This window comes from Symsagittifera roscoffensis, chromosome 1 (genome assembly GCF_963678635.1).
Source record: "Symsagittifera roscoffensis chromosome 1, txSymRosc1.1, whole genome shotgun sequence".
In the NCBI taxonomy this organism is placed as follows: Eukaryota; Metazoa; Xenacoelomorpha; order Acoela; family Convolutidae; genus Symsagittifera; species Symsagittifera roscoffensis.
The window spans coordinates 74,638,539-74,663,700 of record NC_087062.1 but is presented as its reverse complement, the minus strand read 5'-3'; the positions used below and the strand labels follow the sequence as shown (position 1 = coordinate 74,663,700).

Sequence of the window (25,162 nt, the reverse complement as noted above, 5' to 3'; positions counted from 1 at the left end):
GTGTTTTGTGACAGGTTATCATCAAAATGAGCAAATGGGTTTTTTGGGACGTATGAGTGCTTTGGATGGTTTATTGTAGTTTTCGAAAAAAAAAAATCGACTGCTAGTAATCGGCTATTTCTGTCATTCTGTTTTTTTTTGTATCGCAAGTAGTGCGAAGCTCTGTTACGCCTCTGTGAAAAAAAAATTACGACAGAATTTTCTCAGCTTATTTTTTATAACCGTTTGTAGCGATATCTATTGGAGTCAATTTGGTGACTTCCCAAATAGCAGGAAAGAGTAAAAAGAAATTATGCATCCAAAATCATGCTGAAACAAACAAAAATCTTTTTTTTTTCAATTAGTTTCGAGCAAATGATATCAGTACCTTCAATTATATGAAGTTTAAAAGGATAAACAAAAGGCGCATTGCGCGCTTGTCGAAGTTCTACCCGGAAGTCAACTGACCTGAAACAATTAATTTTGAGCTGTGGTTAGTTTTTCTGGAGATTGTAAACTCTAAATTGAAACTTGGTTTTTTTTTACTTCAAGCCACTGAATATCCTCATTGAAGATACAATCCAAGTTTATCATGGAAAGAGAATTTAGTTGCCCGGGGTCGAGTTCGCGCCATGGATGTTTTCAGATGACTTTGACGGCATTGGAAGATGTCACCAGACTAAGTAGCAGAGTGATCCGTGTTCTGGCTCAAAATCCAGGAGTAGGTCCTCTACAAGGAACAAACACTTACGTCATTGGAACTGGATCCAGAAGACTTCTGGTGGACACAGGTGACAATCCAGACCAGAATACGTCTGCTAATGTGAAAAAGTTAGTCGCTTTAAAATTTAATATAATTATATATTATTAGTATTGTTATTATATTAAATATTGTTATGATTATGATTATTATTATTACTATTAATATTATGATTCTTATTATTATTTTTATTATTATTATGATTATTACTATTATTATTATTATTATTATTATTATTATTATTATTATTATTATTATTATTATTATTATTATTATTATTATTATTATTATTATGATTATTATTGTTATTATTATTATTATTATTATAATCTATTATATTATATATTTAAATGCGGGCTTCACTATCTCGCCATGTTTAAGCTTTTTCAACGTATTATTTTTGCATGTTTAAGCTATATCGTATATTGCAATGGTTAAGAATTTTTTTTCTATTTTCCAATTTGATTTTAGTGGTTATTTTACCGGGTTTAAATTAAGCAGCCCAACATCGAATTAGGGGTTGCCAATTTGGCCTCCAATTTTGAATGCCCGAATCATTTTCATTTTAGCTAACGAGATAAGACGATTTTTGAGATTTTTTCAAAAATTATCTGAAATTTCAAATAACAAAATAATTTTAAAAACTTGAAGTTCCCAATCCTGTAGTTGGGCGCTGTCAGAGTACTCTAAGGAGTTACTAATATTGCCTCTACTACTAAGGAGTTACTAATATTGCCTCCAAATATGACTGTTCAAATCCTTGTAGTTTTCGAGATATGACGTTTTTTGTGATTTTTTTAGAAAACCAAATTTTTTTCGCACGTTTTTTGTGATTTTTTTAGAAAACCAAATTTTTTTTCGCATAATCTGAAATTCTTAACCCTGTTGTTGGGTCCTGTCAGAGTAATCTCAAAGATTGCGAATCTTGCCTCCAAGTATGACTGCTCAATTCTTTGTAGTTTTCGAGATATGACGTTTTTTGTGATTTTTTCAAAAATTTTCAGAAAATTTTAATTAATTTTCTAAAAATTTGAAATTCCCAGCCCTGTAGTTGGGTCCCGTCAGAGTAATCTCAAAGATTGCTACTCTTGCCTCCAAGTATGACTGCTCAATTTTTTGTAGTTTTCGAGATATGACGTTTTTTGTGATTTTTTCAAAAATTTTCAGAAAATTTAAATTATTATGATTTTTTTTAATCTGAAATTCCCAACCCTGAATTTGGGTACTGTCAGAGTACTATAAAGGATCGCGGATCTTGCCTCCAAATATGATTGCTCAAATCTTTGTAGTTTTCGAGATATGATGTTTTTTTGTGATTTTTTCAAAAATTTTCAGAAAATTTTAATTAATTTTCTAAAAATTTGAAATTCCCAACCCTGTAGTTGGGTCCCGTCAGAGTAATCTCAAAGATTGCTACTCTTGCCTCCAAGTATGACTGCTCAATTTTTTGTAGTTTTCGAGATATGACGTTTTTTGTGATTTTTTCAAAAATTTTCAGAAAACTTAAATTATTATGATTTTTTTTTAATCTGAAATTCCCAACCCTGAACTTGGGTACTGTCAGAGTACTATAAAGGATCGCGGATCTTGCCTCCAAATATGATTGCTCAAATTCTTGTAGGTTTCGAGGTATGATGTTTTTTGTGATTTTTTCAAAAATTTTCAGAAAATTTTAATTAATTTTCTCAAAATTTGAAATTCCCAACCCTGTAGTTGGGTCCTGTCAGAGTAATCTCAAAGATTGCTACTCATGCCTCCAAACATGATTGTGAGACTGTATTTCACTGCGTTTAATATTTTGTGCACGCATAATTATACATGTAATCAACCTGCCAACTCACTCGCTAGATAGTATCATTATATTAACGCATAAACACTTTTCAGATTCAGATATTGACGTTGTGCCTTTATATTGGATTTACACAATACATTATTTCTTATACAAGTTACTTTAACAATGGTAGCAGGAGTGCAATGACGAGCTACAAGACACCTCCAGAGTTCGTCGGGAAGACGTACGAAGTATGGCGACGAGAAGTCACCCTTTGGCAGCATGTCACAGATTTAAAAAAAGACAAACAAGCTGCAGCAGTAGCCTTGTCACTAAAAGGTGCGCTCAGAGATATTGCAATATCCATGAATTTGAATGAGTTGAATACTGACGATGGAATGTCCATACTCCTGGCAGAACTGGACAAACATTTCAAGAAAGAAGCATGCGATCTTGCTTTTGACGCGTACAAGAAGTTCGAGGGTTTCCAGAGGATGCCAGATCAATCCATGTTGGATTATATCATAGAGTTTGAAAAGCGATACAATGAAATGAAAACGTACGACATGGAACTTCCTGTGAACGTGAGAGGATGCAAACTCCTTGAGAGCGCTGGTCTTGATCAACGAGAGAAACAAATGGCTCTAAGCTCTGCTTGTGCACTTGAGTATCCGAAAATTCAATCTTCTCTCAAGCGAATATTTGGTTCCCTTAGTTTTGTTAACGATGGAGAAAGTGCGAGTAGTACAACTGTGAAAACTGAAGTATTTGTTGCTACTAAGGGCCCCGGAAAAAACTGGGGCAAAAGTAAGTTCAGTAAAAGCAGTGTCTCGAAAAAGAAAAATCCCATTGGAAAAGATGGCAAAGTGACGAGATGTATAGTATGCGGTTACATTTTCCATTATGCTGGTTCCTGTCCTGACTCCACAAGAAAAAAGAACAGCGAAGTTAATTTGTCAGAAGCTACTGATATAGCAGATGAGCCCAGCCCCGAGGAATCGCTTATAACTATCGCTTTGATTGCAGGCTCTCGTCTATTGAAAGAAGCGTTTAATTTTGCCATTTTGGATACTGCTTGTACCGGAAGTATTTGTGGACAAACATGGCTTGATCGTTATCTTCACTGCCTGCCCGAAAAAAAGCGGAAATTAGTAGTTTTGCAAGATTCAAACACAAGCATTATGTTCGGAGACATGAAGAAACAATCTGCAGATTTTAAAGTAGTTTTACCTATTGAAATTGCTGGTCGCTTATGTACTCTGGCAGCCGATGTGGTATCCAGTGATTTACCACTTTTAATGAGCAAGGCAGCATTGAAAAAGGCTGGTGCAGTAATTGACACGAATAACGACTCCTTACTGATATTTGGTAAAAAGGTGAAGCTGAAAACAACGTCTTCAGGACATTACATTTTGCCCCTATTACCACCTGGTGATTTGGTGAGTACTGCGTTCATATCAGAGCATGAAAACGACATCTTGACTTCGAAGGAACTGAGAAAACTTCACATACAGTTTGGGCACTGTAGTCTCAACTCTTTGAGTAAGTTATTGAAGTGTGCAAATGCCAAATTTGTCATAGAAGATGTTCAGCGAGTCATTGGGGAATGCGAAGTGTGCAAGAAGAAGGCTCTGCCGAGCAGAAAACCGATTGTATCACTGCCTTTGGCAAGTGAACCGAATGAAGTCATTGCCATGGATCTTCATCAACTTGATACAAATTTGTGGTATCTTCATTTTATTTGTCTGTTCAGCAGATTCAGTGTGGCGGTTGCTATCAGATCAAAAAAGGCTGAAGTTATAATCGGTGGTCTAGTAAATTCTTGGATTTCAATATTTGGACCACCTTCGAAAAGTATCCTCACTGACAATGGCGGGGAATTTGCTAATGAGCAGTTGGCAACATTTGCAGAAGCATTCAGTTTCTCACTCATGACAACAGCAGCTTACTCACCGTTCAGCAACGGCTTGTGCGAACGTCACAATAGAACTTTGACAGAAGTTTTCAATAAGGTTTCTAAGGAGTATCCTTCGTTCGACGTTAACACAAAGTTATCCTTGGCTTGCTGTGCAAAAAACAATCAGTTCAATAATCATGGTTTTACTCCTTCCCAGATCATGCTCGGACGAAACCCAATAGGCCCTTCTGTCATCAGTTGCAAGCTGCCGGCTTTGAATGAGAGAGAAGGTGTTCATAATTATGTTGAGAACCTGCTCGCTTTATTCAACAGGACCAAATCATGCTTCGCAGAAGCAGAAGCATCCGAAAGAATCCGTAGAGCTTTAAGGCATAACGTACGAGGTAGTACTAGCTGTGAATGTGGCGATATTGTGTACTACAGGCGTCAACAGAGCCGTAATTGGAAAGGGCCCGCTCGTGTAATTGGAAAAGATGGTAAAGTAATTTTCCTTCGTCATGGGTCAGCTGTAGTCAGAGCTCATGAAACCGATGTTCTACTAGAAAATTCAGTTGACGTTTCTCCACACAACGCCCATTGTCCTCCACCTGACAGCGTAACTTCTTCTCAGAATCAAGTTCAAGTTGGTCATTCAGAAGAGGAGTACAGTGGTGATAAAGTTCCGAAAACTACAGAGTCAACCTGCGATAGAATTGAAACGCCAGATGTTGAAAAGCTGAATATTAGAGAGTCAAACGATGCCGAAACACTCTCCGCTGAAAAGAATTCAATGGGTGAGGAAGAAAGTAGCGACAATATTGGATATGCACCGTTGATCAAACCTGAAAGTCATGACGACGAGAACCAGAGCTCAGAAGTGATATCGCATCAGAATTTGGGAAAACCACCGAAAATCAACTCAAGAATATGCTGTAGGAGCAATAAAAATGGCTTTGAAGAGCAGGATTTTGTGGCAAAAATTCTTTCTCGAGCTGGTAAGGCGACGGGAAAGTATAAAAACTCATATAACATCGAATATGAGTCACCTGAATGGGCTCAGGGCCAGCAAGCTTGTCTGGACCTAGAAAAAGACGTTGAATCATAGGAACCTATCGAGGACAGTGAAATTTTTCTAACTGATTTGCAGAGCACAGTTTTCCAGAATGCAAAAGACAATGAAGTTATGAGCTGGAAAACTAACGATGTCTATAGTGTTGTACCAGACACTGGTCAGAAAAAAATGCGCACTCGTTGGATATTGACAATGAAAAAAACACATGGTCGATCAGAACTTATACCCAAAGCCCGTTTAGTTGTTAAAGGGTACAATGAAGACCTTGAAAAGCCGGAAAGAGAGTCACCCGTGATTGCTAGGGAATCAGTTAAAGTTTTTCTATCGATTTGTTCGGTGAAAAAGTGGACACCCTCGACGATTGATGTTAAAACTGCTTTTTTACAAGGTAAATCTCTTGACAGAGAAATCTATGTTTTACCCCCTAGAGAGTATTGCTCCGAGAAAGAAATATGGAAGCTCAAGAAACCAGTATACGGTTTGCAGGATGCATCCATGCAATGGTATCTACGCGTTAAAGAAGAGCTTTTGAAAGTCCATGTTTTACCTTGTCCATTTGAGCCTTCATTGTTTCTCTGGAAAAAGAATTCTACTTGCAGAGGTATAAGAGGTATACATGTTGACGATTTTATATATGCCGGTGACCAGGAGTTCCATGATACCATTATCAAGACGCTTGAGAATACATTCAAGATCGGACGGAAGCACTGTAGAGATTTTACTTTCACTGGGTTGAAAATCACTTGTAGCGAAAATGCTATAAATGTGTCTCAAGAACACTTTATTCACAACATGCATGAAATGAGTGTAACTGGTGACAAAACGCGGGTTTTATTGGATGAAGAAGTCGCAAACCTCAGAGGTCTCCTAGGCAAGTTACAATGGCTTGGCGGTCAAACTAGGCCTGATGTGTGTTTCGGAGCAAATTCTTTATCAGGCGCAGGTAAAAAGACTGCATTGTCGCATGTACATGAAGCCAACAAGCTCCTGAGAAGACTCAAGTTCAACAGTGAAATTAAAATGGTGTTTCCTAATGCTCTAAAGATTGGGTTCCTGGTAGTTTTTGCTGACGCAAGTTTCCAGAACCTGGAAGACGGAGGGTCTCAAGGAGGTCACATTGTTTTTATGGTCGACTCAGATACAAAAGATTGTCACTTTCTTTGCTGGAGCTCAAAGAGGATCAAAAGAGTTGCAAAAAGCACACTTACTGCCGAAACATTGTCGCTACAGGATGCTTTGGACTCTGCAGTATATGTTCAGGAACTTATTTTTCATATACTGAACGTTAGAATTCCGATATTAGCTTTCACTGATAGCCTTTCCTTGTTCCACGCATTGTATTCTAATAAGACGGTGGATGAAAAAAGACTCAGAGTAGATATCAGTTCGATAAAAGAGCTGTTGGAGCAGGGAAATGTTTCTGCTGTGTATTGGTTGGAGGGTAAATTGCAATTAGCGGACTGCCTAACCAAGAAAACCGCTATTCCCGAGCTCCTTTTGGACGTTATGGCTAGTTCCAAGCTACCTGACGGTGTGTCATTGTCTGGTAATTCCGAGAAAGAGAGAAAAGAACAGAAAATATGGTGATATTTAGCAACAATTTACTATTTTCCTTCCATTTTGTGATTCGTGCATGTATTTGTGTAGTTATAATTTATGCATTTCATGCTGTTCAGCTAAATCAGTTCCTTAATTAGCGATGTTCGTGTAAAACTTTCAATATTGACTGATACCAACTTGTGTCTATTCACTTAAGCTTGTATAATTTGTGCATTTTATCCGATTCAGTTTAAGCAGTATTCAACTTCTCATTGATTATCCCAACGTGCTAAAACTCAATGAGCATGCATGCAATCTGTATCTGAGCTGATGTGTGATTATAATGTATTCATTCAAATCATGCTTCTACTCCGCTGTTATTCATTCCTTTAACAGAAAGAGTGCAGTGTGTGAGACTGTATTTCACTGCGTTTAATATTTTGTGCACGCATAATTATACTTGTAATCAACCTGCCAACTCACTCGCTAGATAGTATCATTATATTAACGCATAAACACTTTTCAGATTCAGATATTGACGTTGTGCCTTTATATTGGATTTACACAATACATTATTTCTTATACAAGTTACTTTAACATATACAAGTTACTTTAATTATTATGATTTTTTTTAATCTGAAATTCCCAACCCTGAACTTGGGTACTGTCAGAGTACTATAAAGGATCGCGGATCTTGCCTCCAAATATGATTGCTCAAATTCTTGTAGGTTTCGAGATATGATGTTTTTTGTGATTTTTTCAAAAATTTTCAGAAAATTTTAATTAATTTTCTCAAAATTTGAAATTCCCAACCCTGTAGTTGGGTCCTGTCAGAGTAATCTCAAAGATTGCTACTCTTGCCTCCAAACATGATTGCTTAATTTTCTTTTTGTAGTTTTCGAGATATGACGTTTTTTGTGATTTTTTCAAAAATTTTCAGAAAACTTAAATTACTATTATTCTTTAAACATCTGAAATTCCCAACCCTGTAGTTAGGTCCTGTCAGAGTACTCTCAAGGATTGCAAATCTTGCCTCCAAATATGACTGCCCAATTCTTTGTAGTTTTCGAGATGTGAGGTTTTTTGTGATTTTTTCAAAATTTTCAGAAAGTTAAAATTAGTTTTTTTTCGAAATTTGAAATTCCCAACGCTATAGTTCGGTGTTGTCAGGGTACTCTAAAGAGTTGCAAATCTTGCCACATGCGAATGATAAACGCGACTGCTCAAATGCTTTTAGTTTCCGAGATGTGACGTTTTTTGATTTTTTCAAAATTTTTCAAAGAACTTATCTACAAAGAAATTCAAAAAGTTTGAAACTACCAGCTTGATGAAGATACAACCTTATTGTCAGCGTACACCCAGGCGTCTCAAATCTTGCCTCTTAATATGAATGCTCAAATCCTTTTAGTTTCCTAGATAAGACGTTTTTTTTTCAATTTTTTTTTCGGGAAACTTAGGTTTAAAAAAGTTCACAAAATTTTGGATTCCTTACCCTATAGTAGGGTGCTCTCAGGGACTCTCAGTGGTTGCAAATCTGGCCTCCAAATTTCTCCAGAGGCCCTTTAAGTTTTTGAGATGACGCTTTTAAAATGAGAATTAAAAAAAATTTAAAGTTTTTAATTGGGTGCAGTCAGAGTACACTAAAAGTTTGCCGATGTTGTTTCCAATATATGCGGTTTTTACTGAGTTGTCGAAAAATTTCGAAGCACCGAAGGTGCGTTAAACGCTAGTATATTATTATTATAGTCGCATTAAAGTTTGAAACGTTCATTTTTTAATTACTGGAATTATATAACAATATTGCCAACCGATGTTAAATAGTCAGTTATGTGTCCTAAAAGCAAAGGTTTTAAGCTGTGGTACTCAATTTTGCGTAGAAAAAATAGCTTGAAGAAATCAGTTCCTTTTTCAACCCGCAGTCGGTAATATTTTTCCATTTTTCTATTTGATGTTTATTCTAGTGCGCCATAATTTTTAAGGTACCATGAACTGCTCCAGAAGGAGCTGGGGGCATGCAATGCTAAGATAGACAAGATCCTGCTGACTCATTGGCACCCAGGTCAGTAAATTGCTTTTTTTTATTAGCCCCCGGTCCTGCTCAGTGCAGAACCAACCATGGAAGTAGAATGCTTTATCCTAGTGAATGTTTAACCATACAAATATTCACCATAATAATTTAAAAAACAATTAGGTTCGAGCTTAGTAGTAAATTTGTCAGTCCGGCGACAAATTGTGTCCGGCGACTTTTTTTCCGGGTGTTAGCAAACTGTTGACAACTTGCGCTCAGCTCCTCTGGCAAAAGCATCTGTTTGGATTTTTTGCTTTGTTTTGATGGCATTCTTTTGCTGTGTTGATTTGAACCTAATTACATTATTAAACTTGCGAGAGCAAATGTTTTGCAATAGGGAACTAGACTTTCCCCCATTGACAACCCCGTTGCCTCCGATCCTAAGGTCTGGGGATCGAGTCACGGACGGGCCTTGTTTTTTAGTATGTATAAAATTGAAAATTGAATTGTCGGGCTCTTGTTTTTCTGTTTATGTTTTTTTTGGCTTAGTTGTCACATCGGGGAATTTTTTTAATGAAAACATTTTTCATTCTAAATGAAAGTGTTTTTGATTTACTGATGTAATTTGTAAAATCAACAGCCCTGGCGTATAATTTCCTTGGTTTTCCTTTTTACTTAAAAGCTTCATTCAGCCTAGATGGTTTCTGTTTGTTTTATCGGCTTAGCTAGCCTTATTTTGTATTGCTTCAAAGACAAAAAACGATTGATTTTCAAAACAATACATCAGGTAGTTTGAGTTGCAAGATTTCTAAGTCTTAGAAACTAATTGCTCAAAATTGTTTTATGACAACAATTTTTCGTGAATTTTTTTCCGGCTCATTGGGCGTCTAACAAATTGTTGTCAGCTGTGTGGCTTGTCGACTGTGTAGCCGCTCGGTAAATACTTAAAGCTTATTTAATAGTGTTGGTTGAGTTTTTCGGCTGTTTTTCTGATTTTTTTTTCGATTTTGTTATTTCCGTCTCAATTTTTATTCGCTAGCATCCAATGCTCTGCTTGCATTGTATCGGAAGTTATGCGAAACTTTGCTCCGCATCTGCTCCGCATTCAACACCTCTACAGTGGTAAATTAGATAGTAGAATGTTGTTCAGGAAACTTTGTGTGCTGAGAACAATTTATGGAAAGTTTTTTTTATCTGAGTAATTTGAGGCGAGAACAATTTATGGAAAGTTTTTTTTATCTGAGTAATTTGAGGCTCACTAAGTGGATAATTAAGTTTATTTAAGAACAAGACACGTGCGAGTGATTTTCTGTCTTAAAAATTTTTTTGACTCGAAATAATTTTGTTCGGTTGAATGTTTTTTGCTGAATTTTTCTTTGGAGTCATGGTGGATTTTTTTATAGTGGATTTTTTGTTTGAACGTGGATTTATTTAAGTTTGTATTATGGTATAAACTCTTTTTTTTCCGACCCAAGTCGCAAATATTGTTGCGACAAAATGTGTTCTTTATGAAAGTGTTCATTTTGATCAATAACCAGCTATTAAGTACAGCCAGTGCTAAGGATATTAACACAAACCATTATATTACACATAGCACTTTAGCTTCAAGGTATCATGGATCTGTAGAGTAGAGGTAGGGAAGGAGAGCCGCAACAAAATAAGAGGGTTCGAATCTGGGCAGTGTCGGATCTTTTTTCAAATTGACTGGAACTGCTAATGCGTCATAATTGGATTGAGTCATTTAACAATTATGTAGACTCGTAATTGGCGTGCGTTTCTTAAGAAGTTTTATAGACTCAAAGTTTTACTCATTCAGTTTTTCCCAGTAGCGTTATCGGTCATTTTTTTGCTTGTGTATGCGAAATGCAACTTCGCCTCTATGTAAAATTTACTAAGTTGTTACTAAACAATAGGTTAAATGAATAATTTTAATCCTAAAGAATTGTATTTTGCCAGTTATACTGTCCTAATAGCCTCTCATTTAAATTAAGTTAACTGAATTGAGGCTCATTTCAATTACTTATAGAAATGATGAAGGTTACTCTAATTTATATCACCACATAGCTTTTAATTTTTTGAAAACCAAATAAAACTTGTTATGGTTGTTGTTGGCTACAATGGTATGGGCTATTTTGTTCATGTGGATTTACTGGTATGCTTGAATTTTGGCTTTGGGATATTTTGTCTTGTCGCCTGTTTTTGGTATCATGTATAAATTGGTCGTCTTTGGTGGCGACAAACTATCAAATGATAACCTTAAAATAGACGAATCTTCTGACTCTTAAAATGGTTTCGTTTTTATCAGCACTGTATTTTTTGGTAAATTTTTTACCTATTTGTCATTGAGGCAAATATGTCACGACTAAAAATGTGAAATTTTTTCGATAATAAGTATTTCTAATGCTAAAAAGTCTGTTTTTGAACGTTTTTTTTTGTTTCTGCTTATTAGCTGTATGCAAAGCTTATATCAGCTTATGAGTTAACTTGACGGTTCATAGATCTTAAATTTTTTTTTACCTTAGCTGTCAACCAGATTTTACTTTTGCTTTCTGCCTGGTCTTTGTCCGAGCCATTCGCAAAGTTTTACGAGGGTTCCGTAGCCTTTGGCGTTTGAATCATATTTCCAAACTAGTGAAATAATAATGACACGGCGCGTGCCTAATAAATTTAGCACTGTAATTTTTCGTGAATTTTTTTGCAATTTCCTTCTGAATTGGCTCCGTCAAATAGTTTCTGTTTTTTTGTTAGTGTTTTAATTGATTTTTAGATCATACTGGGGGAGTAGAGGCCATTCTGCAGAGCAAACATGATCTAGTCTGTCCAGGGCGGTGATGAGGGGTTTGAGTTAGTCGATTCAGTTACAAAGCTGCTAATGGCGCGAAAAAAAAAACATGAATAGCTTAAGTTTCAGAACTGGATTTTAATTTTGAGATTTCCCAATGGACCAATTACTTATGACTAATTTTTCTCAAATTAGTTTTATAAAAAAAGTATCAATTATAAAATATGCATGAAATTGAAAGAGCTTCAATGTTTTTTTTTCTGCGAAAGTTTTAAAATGTTCAAAACAAGTATCATTTTTGATTTTCTTGAGCTCATTGAAACTTCTTCAATTTTTATTATCCCATAAATACGGTGTATGGTTAGAACAATCACTTTAGAGATCAGTTTCCATGCTAAGTCAAGATGTTTTGGATTCTGTTTGCGATGATGAATAATATTTTAAAACCTCATCACTGTCTCAGCGGGCGTGGAAGTAATGAAGTTCAATTGCAGGAGGGGGGAGGATGAGCAGCTGCCATTCACTAACAAGTACACTTCAACACTTCAAGACAAGTAAGATACGATTAATCACTATAAAGCAATGTCAAGGAACTTGAATGTGAAGGAACTGTGGCTAGTGAGGTTTTTTCACACCGTTTCATGTACTTCAAATCAAGCTCAGGTAATTGAGTAATCTACAGTTGTAATTCAGATCGTAAAGGTTGTTCAAAAAAACTCTTAATGCCGAGGAAAGTTTTAGGGAAAATGTTCATCTGAATAAATTAAAGCTCACGAAATGGATGATTAAATATACTTATTCAAATGATTAAATATTCCTAGTTTTTCTTTAGTTAAAACTTATTTAATTTTTAAATTGTTTTAGGCCAATGTTTTAAATTTTTCTTACAAAAATTGTCGAAAAGGTTGGGAGAAATATACAAAATTTCGAAAACAAAAAAATCTTTCTGTTAACTTGGTGGTTTGCATAGGATTTTTTTTGGCGGGAAAACTTCCAAATTTTCGAGCTCTGCCAAAACTTCCGAATGCCATTGTTTGGCCAAATGTTTTACATAGAAAGTTAGTTTTTAGCAATTTTTGGAAAGAATTGACAGCGTTTTCTTGTTGTTTTTGTGAACTTCTGGACTTTTTCGGGGTCTGTCCAAAGGATTTCAGGATAGCTTTCCAGGTAAGAAATTGTGTGATGAACGTTCCCTGTTGTGTTTTTACAAATGTGGTTTTTTTCTGTGTCGGATACTTGGATGCGAAGCTAGTAATAGTTTAGTTTGCTGCAAAAACCGCTTTTTCGTTGCGCCAGTCTCACTTGTTCATCCCTATTCAAGTTTCACTCAAGGTGCTCTACTTATTTTGTTTTCAATGGTGGTGAGTCATTCAGCACACGATTAGGGGTGAGATTTGTAATGGCCCTGCTGACATAAGACGTCGATGTTAAGTTCGATGCATTGTTTTGTTAAATACTCTTTGAGGAATATTTCGATTTTGCTGTCGTCTGATTTTTGTCCAAATACTCGTTGGTGGCATGAATGATTGGGTAAAACTTTGTCGCTTTATTTGAAGTGCGTAATGGGGTGCCAATAACTTTCAACGGTCCTTTAATGAAATGCATTGCGTTTCCAACCTTACATCATCTACCACCGATATGCGTCAGCATCCGGTGGCTATGCGCAGGGCATCATTTTGTCCTGTTTCCAAATTATTCTTAGGTGTTTTGACAACTTTGGGTGCCCAAACCTCTGCAGCGTAATGCATGCTTGATCGACTGAGCGCTTTGTATAGTATTGAGCTGTGTTTTTTCACAAGCAAAGCTTGTGTGATAGTATGAACTCTATTTTTTTTCCATTTCAGCCGCAAATATTAGCGTTCATTTTGAACGTGTGCATTTTGATCAATAACCAGCTATTAAGTACAGCTAATGCTGAAGATATTAACACAGACTATTATATTCACTTCAGCTTCATGGTATCATGGATCTGTAGCGTAGAGGTAGGGAAGGAGACCCGCAAGAAAATAAGAGGGTTCGAACCTGGGCAGGGTCGACTGTTTTCAGGGGCGGATTTAGGGGGGGGGGGGGGCGGACGCCCCCCTCCCCTCAGGGATTCGACCCCCTGCCGACCCAAAGGGTCCTCCCTTTGATACTTTTTCAGAAATCCATTTTTGGCCGACCGACCCTAAAATTTTTCTAAAGTTTTTCGCGATTTTTTTGTCAAAATTTTTCAAAAAGTGCTCAAAAACGGCGCAGTGCCCAAAAGCTGCGCAGAAAATTTAGCCAAAATAGGGGCAAAACAGTGCTTTGGGAGAGCTCGAAAAATCAATTTGGTCGACCTAAAAAAAAGGTCGTCAAAATTTTCTCTTTTTTTTGAAAATCCGCCCCCCCCCCCCTCGAGAAAATCCTAGATCCGCCCCTGGCTGTTTTAATGAATTTTTTCGTATATTAGTTAAAATGCGTCCGATCTATAAACTGAGGCATATTATTCAGTAAGTTTTTTTTCAAATTTACTGGTACTGCTAATGCGTCATAATTGGCTTGCGTCACTTAGCATTTATGTAGACACATAATTGGCGTGCGTTACTTAAGAAGTTTTATAGACTCAAAGTTTTACTCATTCAATTTTTCCCTGTAGCTTTATCGGTCATATTTTTGCTTGTGTATGCGAAGTGCAACTTCACCTCTGTGTTTCAATATGCCTTGAGTTGATGTGGTCACGGCTTTGATGACATTGTTGACTTTTTGCATCTGTTGTTTATTTTTTCTTTCATTTGTTAGTGATTGGTCCAGTGTTACTCCTCCCAGAAGTGTGAGTTTATGTTTGAATTCGATAACAGTATTTTTAGAGCAAAATACCATGAGAAAAGTTTAGGTGAAATGACGTCGCCTTGTGGGAATCCAGTGTTTATTTTGCCGATTTACAGAAGGACGTCAAACTCTGTTCGCTGTTCGCGTCCTTGTAGGTAGCAGTTTAACCATTTTTTCGTGTTGGTGCATAGTGATGACTTTATGATGTCTAAAATCTCTGCGATATCCAAGGTGTCGAAGGCTTTTTTTAGATCTAAAAGGCAACTGCGACTGTTCCTATTGCTGTTTTTTTAGGATTGGAACCTTGAATGATATTTTCTGTTATGCTCCACCAGTCTGGCAATGGGTGATATTATGCTAACAGGTCGCTTACTTCCGGTTTCTGTGGCTAGTTTACCAAGTTTTTAAAGGCGTATTACTTTGCTGGTTTTCCAGATTGCTGGTATTCAACCCGTATTCAGTGACTTGAGACTTGCAGTGAAGTCTCTTGCATTTGGTCCGAAATTTTTAAACTGTAGCGTGGACATGTCATCCATTGCAATTTTTTTAGAGCTCTTTCTTTGGCGTGTTTCTCGGCGCTGTCTTCTGTCTCAAAAATGGCTTTCAAAAATAGTTCTGAAAGGGGATCCTTTTGAAAAAAAATTACAACCAGGGGTCAGGGGACATGATTTTTTTCGAAATTTAAATATATTTTTGCAACTTTGATTGGCCCTTTTTGTAGTGTAACTACCTTTACGGTAACTGGTTACCCCTGATTGTTTATGGAATCTCTCGAGATATTTTTTTTGTAAAACGCGTGAAGTTGTTTTTTTGCTTGTTGTAAGTAACGACACGTTCCTTGTTGACAATCAGAAAGAAGACCCAACTAACTCCATCTTGCAACCAAAACGCTCTTTCATATATTTTAAGCAAATTAGTTCTGGGCGATTTATATCTTTTTAGATGTTTGCACCACTACTATATACTAAGTATTTCTTTTCAGCTTTAGAAAACTTTTCCCCAATTCATCATTTGAAAAAAAACAGAAAAGGATCGCTTGCACAAAAGCAATTACGCGCCAAAAATCAGTAGGTGTTATATGGCAACAAACGGAATGCGTTTTTCTGCAATATTCTATCTTACTCTAAAATTTGTAGATTCAATTAATTATTAAACTTAATGCACAGCCTTCAACCCAAAAAATATTGCCATCGAATTGTCTGCTGCATTGCTACTGTCCCTTATCTTGCTAAATTAGCTTTTGTTTTAATTTTGAAAAAAATACACTTGAATATTATAAAAAGTCATTCCCTCTATCGTTTTAATATTCAAACTACGTAACATTATTTAAATTGAAATTTCAGTTACAATCAATTTTGAAAGCGTTCTTTTTCAATAGCTTTTGAAACCTGACAACTTTTTTATCTGGGTTTCATTTTGTTGCTACCGCAAATTGCTTCATTTTTTCCATACTTTCATATAATTCAATTCAATTTAAATGATTTTTTTTTCTCTTAATTTTTTTTTGTCACAACACTTTCGTTCTCAGCGTTCACTGGAGAAACTGACAAAGACTGTTTCAAGCTCCAAGGACTGTTGCGGGCCTGTATCACTCTACCCGCGTACCAGAAAAACAAAATCAGCGCCATCAATATTTACAGCTTCATCTAGTCTTTAACTTCTATTCAAATCCTGATGAAGCTGCTCAAAATGATTTCAAGGACCTTTGGAGCAATTGCGAAATCTTGATACAGGACGTGACCGAATCTGAGAATATGACTTTGAGTTACGAAATAGATGTCGCATATTCGAAACTGAGGATGCATCGGATTTTCTAACTATTTGAATCGTCTAGCTAGCTTGGCTATTTTAGATGACACCTACGCAACAATAATCCGAGAGGACAAGCAAAACAAGCGACTAAGAAAGCAATTAATTGGTGGAATTCCCTAGAAGTACAGTAAGGTCCTGCTCCGAGCTTACGACATTGTATGGTCGAATACTTGTGCTTTATTTTCCCCAGATTTTAAGATGACAATCAAAATTCACGCGGAATTTCAATTCTGTCAAAATCAAAACTGAGGAATCTCAGCAGTTCTTGAATTTCTAAGATTCGTGATCTGCGGAATCTCAGCAATTCAAGATATTGTTATATAGCCAAAACTTAAGAGGTTCAATGTAACTCAACACCTCATATTTGGGCTAGGCAGAGAGCAGTCGAAATTTTGAACTTTTTTTAAGCAAAGTATGTAATCAATGCCGCAGAAAATAAAGAGTATTACAGTGATGAAGAAGTCGAAAACATTGTCGAGCTCCAATGACCAGACAGACTACTTTGATATTGATGATTATCCAAAACTTTGCGAAGACTATCACGAACCTGATTATCAGGAGCGAAATTATTACTCGGACAAAGAACTGCTTGTCACTGGTGAAAATAGTTGGGCTGGCTGGACAAAAATGTCCGTTGCTTTGCAGTTTGTGCCGCAGTGACACTCATCTCAACAAGGTACTCCAGGATATCTCTCCTTCCTCGACCAAAGTAAAAAGAAAGCATGATCTACTTGGTCTTGTCGTATCTTCAATAATTTAGTCTGCGTGTCTTTTTACCCATCATCCGACAGTCCATTTAGACAAAGATTGCCAAAATGCATCTGTTTTTTTTTCAGTTTTTGATGTTTTGTTGGACTCTTCGACTCAATTTTCAAACATTGCACAAACAGATTCTGCAAAAGAAATTGGGGGTGCAATGACTATCATACTGATTGTACTAACAACCTAGGATACTTGTTAAAATTCGGCAACTGTTATTTAGAGCAATTTATTGGGCATCCGTTTATTCATAAATGAATACTGTAGCTATTGAAGCATTTACAATTTTCTGACGACAAAGAAAAAAATTAACAACTTCAAATTGGAGCCATCACAAATAATGATGCGCTTTTCTCAAGTTTACAGGACTAACTCCTGCACAACCAATTGGCAGACGAAATCTAATTGTTTTTCGGTTTCTTTTGGTCAAAAGTTAGCTTTGTACAGTGTGCCCACAACAGCAGCCTCTTTGTCTAATACAGTCAAGTCTCGATTTAACGTACCTGTTTGGGCGGTCAAAAAAAAATACGTAAAATCGAGGTCTACGTTAAATGGAGGTTTGAAAAAAAGGCGTTTTAAATGAATTTTATTCATCATTCATGGGTGATGCATACATAAGTATCAAAATAATCGAGCAGGGACGATTGCCGTTTCTTAGCAATAGAGTGCTGTTGAATAGTTTCGTAAAGTAGGTGAACTTGTTGCAAGTCCTCGGGTTTACCTTCTGCTTGGAAATACTGTCGCAAAACTTCGATGCTATGATGAACTGTTTGGATCCCGGGAACAGTAAATTCCTTAGTCGTTGATGCTTCACTTCCAGATTCCACCAAAAAAACATCATTTTCATCGTCATTATCTGCTTCTGGCTCAGCGAAAGGTTCGCTTGTTGAAATTGTGTCATCATCAAACCTTTCATTTGGAGGAGTAGTCTCCTCGCTCACTATTTCTTCCACATCAGTGTCAACTTCTTTACAGAAACCCGCTTTTCGGAAGCAGTTTTGAACCGTTCCAACTGATACACCACCATCCCAGCTTTTTTTCAGCATGTGCATGGCATCCAGCACGGAGATGTTTGCACGTTGTTCTCCACAGTCCAAAGCAGTAACATGTCGTCTGGTAACTTCGTTCTTATAATGGCTTTTGAGACTTTGAATAATTCCCATATCCATTGGTTGACAGCGCGATATTGTATTCGGTGGAAAAATTTCAGTTCAACATGCTCAAGCGTGATTTCAGTATGGGCTCTGCAGTTATCGAGGAAAAGCATCACTTTACGTTTTTGTCAACAAAAATTTCAGAGTTCATCCATGCTTTGCCTTGACTGTAATACTTTACTGGCAAATGATTGACGTTTCTGAAGGCACGTGGTTTTGCAGACTTGTCAATCATTATCAGTGGCAGTTTTTTGCCAGCCAAAGATGCTCCTACCAAAATAGTAAGTCTTTGTTTCGATTCTTTTTTACCTCTCATATTGCTGTCATTTGACTCCTGAGCAGTGATGTGGGATGCATTTTTCGTCTGGGTGTAGAATAATCCGGTTTCGTCCCAATTATAGATATCTTCCGGGCGATAACTCTCGATAACTGATCTCAACACTATAGTCCAGCTATCCACGATCTCCATTGACAATGTGCCTCCTTCCCCGTGTAGTTTCTTGAATTTGATACCGTATCTGTTTTTGAAATTTGCTAGATATCCTCTGCTAGCCGAAAAATTGGTAAGTTTCAATTCTTCTGCATACTCCTTCACTTTTGCTAACATCGCATCACCACTGATTTCCACTTTGTTGCAACGTATTCGCAGAAACCATCCATATAACTTCTGGTCAAGCTCCGGGTAACTGCTTGCCTTTAGGTGTTTTGTCAGTTATTGCACGTGTGAAAAATCTGGTAATTTCAAATTCTTTCTTCAGAATAGCGTCTAATGTTGAAATCGCTTGCAAATTTTGGCTTTTGCTCCCTGGTGCGTCTTGATTTCGTTGTATGCTTCGATAATTGCATGCTTTTCTTCCACTGTACGAGATTTCCTTTTGGCTGTGTTCATTTTGGCCCACTGCATGCAAACTTCACATTACTCAACTGAAGAGTGACGTTAAATAAAGGTTTATTTACATTGCAAACATTGGTTTTGGTCCGATGCAGCAGTTACGTAATAACAAGGTTATACGTTAAATCAAAACTAGGTAAAATGAAGGTTTTACTAAGGGGAAAGTTTGGGACCGGAAAAGGAATTACGTAAAACCGAGGTTTACGTTAAATCGGGAGTCCGCTAAATCGAGATTTGACTGTGGAACGTTTCGAAACCAGTTACTAACGTTGTTGCTGTTTCAACTGGTTCTTAATTCAACGTTGAATTGAATGATTTTAACCTCAGCTTCTCGCAGAGTTTTAGAAATTTAGTGACCTCTATTGTCAATATGGATAGCATCTCCCTAATACAGTCAGCAGACCTTCAGAACGAACATCTCAAAAAACCTGCCTATTAAAAAATTAGATTGCCTCCCAAGGTATCAGCCGTTATAGAGCTTTACTTAAACGGAGTTAGAGAAATGAGAAAACTTTGAATCGAAATATCAACTAGCAGTTTTGAAGTACATTTAACTACACGAAGGTTTGAGAATGAAAAATTCACCCAACCGACGATATTCGTGAATGGGACCAACTTAACATAACTTAAGTTGTTGTCAATTTTGTTTTAATCGGCTGGTTGGTTGTGCTTTGTTTTCCCTGCCCGCGCTAAAGTTTAAAAAATAATTACTTCTTTTTGCTTTCTCCTTACTTTTGAATCCGCTTCTCAAACCTGCTGATCGTCTAATTCCCATCACCAATTACTCTACCAACTTTCTCTGGAAGTAACGATAGAATGGGAAATAATTATTGTGGAAAAATTTTAAAAACAGAAATTACCGTTGCAGCTTCTTCAGAAAAAAGCCCGCTGTGTAAAGAACGACACTTTCCTTGTTGATAATCGGAACGAACACCCAACTGATTCTATTTTGCAGCTAAAACGCTCTCTGCACGTGTTTTTGACCGACATAAAATACACTAACCATTTATTATTTTAGCTGCATGCACCTTAATAGACCAATGATTGCATTTCAGCTGTAGGACACTATTCTCAATTCACTCTCTAAAAACAGTTGGCTTTGAAAATAAGCAGAAAAGGATCGCCTGCACAAGAACGAACACGCATCAAAAAACAGAAGATATACTTGTCTTTATTTATTCTTTTTTATACAAGCGTCACGGAGGCGTCCATTGAAAAGTTGCTGTCGTTTTTGCGCCTGTGAAGTGCAGTATGTGACCAAATCGATTTCGATTTCTAGTTTCGAAAGTGAAATCTAATTTTTAGATTTCTCAGCAAAGTATAGAGTTTACGAAATTGAATGTTCTAGATGCCAATCTAGCTATGTCGGGCAAACTACCCGCTACCTTGCCACAATACTGAACGAACATTCCAGAATCAGTAGTCCGGTTGGGGAGCTTTTACAGACATGTGGTTCTGCTCTTGAGAAATAAGAAGTGAAGATTATCGACACAGCCTTGCATATCAAGCTGAAGAAGCCTCTGATTTACAGGAAAGAGGAGTACAAGGCACACTAACTTACACTGAAGCTGCGATTACATTGTTCCACATTTTCGTGGCTTGTTTCATCTATTTATTTTAGCAGTTTTATGCAACATTGATGTTTTTCCCAAGATCAAGTTCACTTATTGATTCAATTTTTTTTCCAAATTGAGTTAGTTTTTTCAAAAAAGTGTCAATCCTTAATTGTCTGTTGGCTAAGCTTCACTTTTTGATCTCCTTCGAACATGTTCCCGCAAATCTTTTCCTGTATATGAACTGCGGAAAAGTGACTACATATCTATTCAAAGATGAAAGCTTAAGCAATGTTCAATCAAAACTTGGGTCAAATTTTGGTCGCTGCCTTCATAATATCAGAAAGACCTTTACAATTTGATTCTTTTTTTTTCAACCATTGATTCTAGCATTTGATTGGAAATTGTTTTTTTTTATTGCTGAATTCTTTGATTAGTTATTTTGTTCAGTTTATTCTAACTTGGTACAGTTTTTTCGTTCTTTAATTATGCTGGGAGGGGTTTTATTTCATTTTTCTACGATATCTTTTGCAAATGATCTGTTGTTAGCAGTTTTATGCAATGATTTGATATTAGAAATTTTATACTGGGAGGGATTTGATTTCAGTTTTCCACGATATCTGATACAAATGATCTCTTATCTGCGATGCATGGTCTGAAAGTTGTTAAATGAGGTCAATTAATTACAGAGGAAGGCGAAGTGACTTTTACTGCTGCTTTGCAGTTTGTTCTCATTAGAAGGCGAAAATAGACCGTGCAGGGCGTATTGATGTGTGATATATTGATCTAAAAAACGCGCCCTCCTCGGTTCCGAACCCCTGTCGACCCAAAGGGTCCCCCTTTGTGCTGTTTCAGATATCCATTTTTGGCTGATGGACCCTACAATTTTTCTAAAGGTGCCTTTGGCGCCAAATCATACCAATTGTGAGGGGGACGCGAACGCCAAGGGTCATTTTAGTGCTTTGGGAGAGCTCGGAAAATCAATTTAGTCAACCAAAAAAAAAGTAGACAAAATTTTCCTAAATTTTTTGAAAATCCGCCCCTCCCCTCTAGAAAATCCTAGATCCTCTCCTGATTTGATGTGAGTTTTCAGTGGCTGAAAATTAAATTATTGCAGCATCTCTTCTGTCCTACAAAGTTTTTGATTGCGTGACTTTCTTTCAACATAATTGTAAAGACGCCGAAAACGGCTTGATTATCGAACTTGAATATGACTGTAATAGGTCAATAGCATTGAAAGTGTGTTTTGCTATTGTTTGATATGCAGAAATCAATGTTAATGACTAGGTGCGGACGCTTTTTTGGCCAAAATTTTTGACCTAAGAGAACGGCCTTTTTGACCTGTTTTTTTTTCTTCAAATTTTTGATGTCTTCATAATGAGGTTTTCATAGTGTTCTTTGAGCGCTCGAAAAATCAATTTGCTCAACCTTAATAAAAGGTCGACAAAATTTTTCAAAATCCGCACCTCGCTTGTAACGATGGGTTTTACTGTGCTAAGTTTGAAAACTAAATAACTTTGCCACGACCTAATTAATCCGCATGCCAATTTTCGTTGCATTCGCACGCAGATGGGACGAGAGAGAACCCAAATACTGAACATGATTAAAAACAGTCGAAGGTGCATTTCTGCATCTTAAACATAAAGTTTCAGCCATTTACTTAAAACTCTCAAACTATATTCCCCTGCTGAGTAATCAATGTTCTCTACAATCAGATTTCAAAACACAGTGACTTACTTTTTGTCATAACTATTGAACCATATGGACATCTTCGTCCTACAAAAAAAACGATATGTTCGAGAGGATGATAGTTTGATCTTAACTGGTGTTTTCAAAGTTTTTATACATGCTTTTTCTATAGAGCAGTTTTAATCCAAATTGAAAAATGGTCCAAAAGATGTTGTTTATTTAAGTTGGAGTGGGAAGGTGGAAAGTTGTTGAGTGATTTTTCAATAAAACTGAAAGTGTGCCAGCCTAAAGCTCATCTGTTTTTTTCTTCATTCCAAGGTATCAGCTTGGTGTGAGTTTGTAATAAACTGATGCTAGTATTTATTCGAAATAGGCAAACTGTGCTGACAGAAGGAGCCACTCTAACAGTACTGTACACGCCTGGACACGCTACAGGTACAAGTGTGGTATATAGGCCCATCATAATATAAGGGAAGACGCTTATTAAGAGTTGGCAATCAATTAATTAAAGGGTTGGATGTCACTTGATTAAAAAGTACCAGAAAAAAGAAAAGTGGCTAATTTAAAGCCAGAAATTCAGTTCATCTAATCGTGTTTCATAAAATCTATGTATAGTGAGTGATAAGAAGCTTAGGTTTTGCTCAAAAAACGGTTTCAACTTTAAACCTAGAGACCGAAAAAGTTTAGCAATACCAATGAAGCTCAAAACAAAACATAAGTAATTAATTGAACGCCAAAAATTTCAATTCCTCCTTGTTTTGGTGCAAATATATACTGATTTCGAGGGAAAGAACCACCCAGCAAATGTGTTTGTGTGTTTGGTCTACCAAAAAAAAATGAGCAATTGCAGACTTAATCCGAATTAAATTGATGCGGGTAGAATTTTTAGTTGTTTTGTGGATCTTCAGATGGATCATTTTGGGCAACAGGCTAATTTGGGCAAGCGTATCATATAATTGAATGGTTAATTGACATGAGGTTTTCCCCTTCGCCCTCATATCACACTTGTTCCTGGTCACAGATCATGCCAGCCTCTTGCTAGAGGAAGAGTCAGTCTTGTTCAGTGGGGACTGTATTCTTGGAGAAACGAGTGCTATCGTAGAAGATCTTGCCAGCTACATGCAGGAATGCCTGATTTAACTCCGATTTTCATTTGATTTTATTATAATCGTATCTAGTAAATATACCCTCCCCATTTGGTGCCCACAAATTATACAAACTCCGCCTCTAACTGAAAATTTCTCGAATAAAAGCGTTACGTTGTTTTATATGCTATGTTAAGCTAAGCCTATCAGGCAAAAAGGGCATTGCGGATTTTAAGGGGACCCTGCACACCAAAATGATTACCCCGCTTTGGTACTATTTTAAGACTGACTCACCGACTAAAATATTTTTTCTACAAGCGCTTTTGGCGCCATTATATAGAAAATTTGAGGGGCTGCGTGCGCCAAAGAAAGCAAATTTTTGGTTGAAGTTTTCTAAAAAGTGCCTAAAATTGTCATTTTAGCTTGTTGATATTAGAAAAAATTTCTCAAAATAAGGCTTTTGAACTATTTTAAGAGAGCTTGGGAAATCAATTTGGTCGACCATAAAGAAGTTTTAGATCCAAGCCTGAAAAAGGGTAAAAATTTTTAAACATGCTGATAACCAATTTTAACTGGATATTTGTCATTTACCTAATTTTTGGCTTACCTCAAAAAATTAATTTAGCTTGTCTAGGTTTTTGGGGCGTGCGATATTTAAGTCACAGGGATCTACTTAACGACCTCTCCCCACCCTATGGTATCTACTAAAGAGTTTCCACCCCGATAGATAAAAAGCAGTAAATTAGCACTTGAGCGTTATATTTAAAATTCAAATTTTGCTGCTTTCTGATTGGTCTAAAGTTCAAATTTTGCTGCTTTCTGATTGGAATAGTTTAATCTACTTTACACTTGCCCCCCTTTCTTGAAAGAGGGTTCTTATTAAGTAGATCCAGTAGCAGTATGTGAAAATGAAAATAATCTGAAGCTGAATCAATGTCGACCCCTTTTGTAGATTTTTTTGTCGATCTTTTTTTAGGTTGACTAATTTGATTTTCCAAGCTCTCGCAAAGCACCCTGTTTTGACAGTCTATCAAGACCCTATTTTGGCCGCAGGCAAAATTGTGGGGAAAAACAGGCTCAAAAGGCGCTTTTAGGCCCTTTTTGGAAAATTTTAGGGTCCGTCAGCCAAAAATGGATATCTCAAAAGAGTACAAAAGGGGGCCCTTTGGGTCGACAGGGAGTCGAATTTTTGAGAGGGGATACTAATAAAAGAGAGGATTGATTGATATGAAGAAAGAAAACCGAACTTAAATTCATTCCTGGTTATACAGACTTTGCAGTCGTACCTGGATTTGGACAAACCGGTCAAAAAAATATTTCCGGGCCATGGCCCAGTGGTGGAAGACGGAGCCGCCAAGATTAAAGAGTACATCAACCACCGAATGAAGAGAGAACACCATATAGTTGATTGTCTAAAAACTGGACCAAAAACTTTAGAAGAGATCTTAGAAACAGTCTATGTTGGTCTTGATCAAAAGCTCAAACTTTTAGCTTTAAAAAACATTGAAGTACATCTTCAAAAATTAGTAAATGAACATGTAGTCATATCAGAATCAGATAATAATTTGTACCGTATTGTGTAAATTTACGGATGATGTATTCAGTTGTTAAACATAT

At 36.7% G+C, this 25,162-nt stretch overlaps 2 protein-coding genes across 2 annotated transcripts; one reads left to right on the top strand and one right to left on the bottom strand.

Annotated features, from left to right (window-relative positions):
- The first annotated feature begins 625 nt into the window (after positions 1–625).
- Positions 626–25,162, top strand: LOC134839835 (endoribonuclease LACTB2-like). Its single transcript, XM_063855462.1, has 7 exons — positions 626–810; positions 8,998–9,077; positions 11,794–11,854; positions 12,252–12,362; positions 22,834–22,895; positions 23,482–23,585; positions 24,817–25,162. The coding sequence occupies exons 1-7, from the start codon at positions 626–628 to the stop codon at positions 25,126–25,128; spliced, it is 915 nt and encodes a 304-aa protein (XP_063711532.1). The 3' UTR covers positions 25,129–25,162.
- On the bottom strand, positions 17,788–19,268 carry LOC134848813 (jerky protein homolog). Its single transcript, XM_063866328.1, has one exon. It carries the CDS (start codon positions 18,931–18,933, stop codon positions 18,439–18,441), a length of 495 nt encoding a protein of 164 aa, XP_063722398.1. The 5' UTR covers positions 18,934–19,268; the 3' UTR covers positions 17,788–18,438.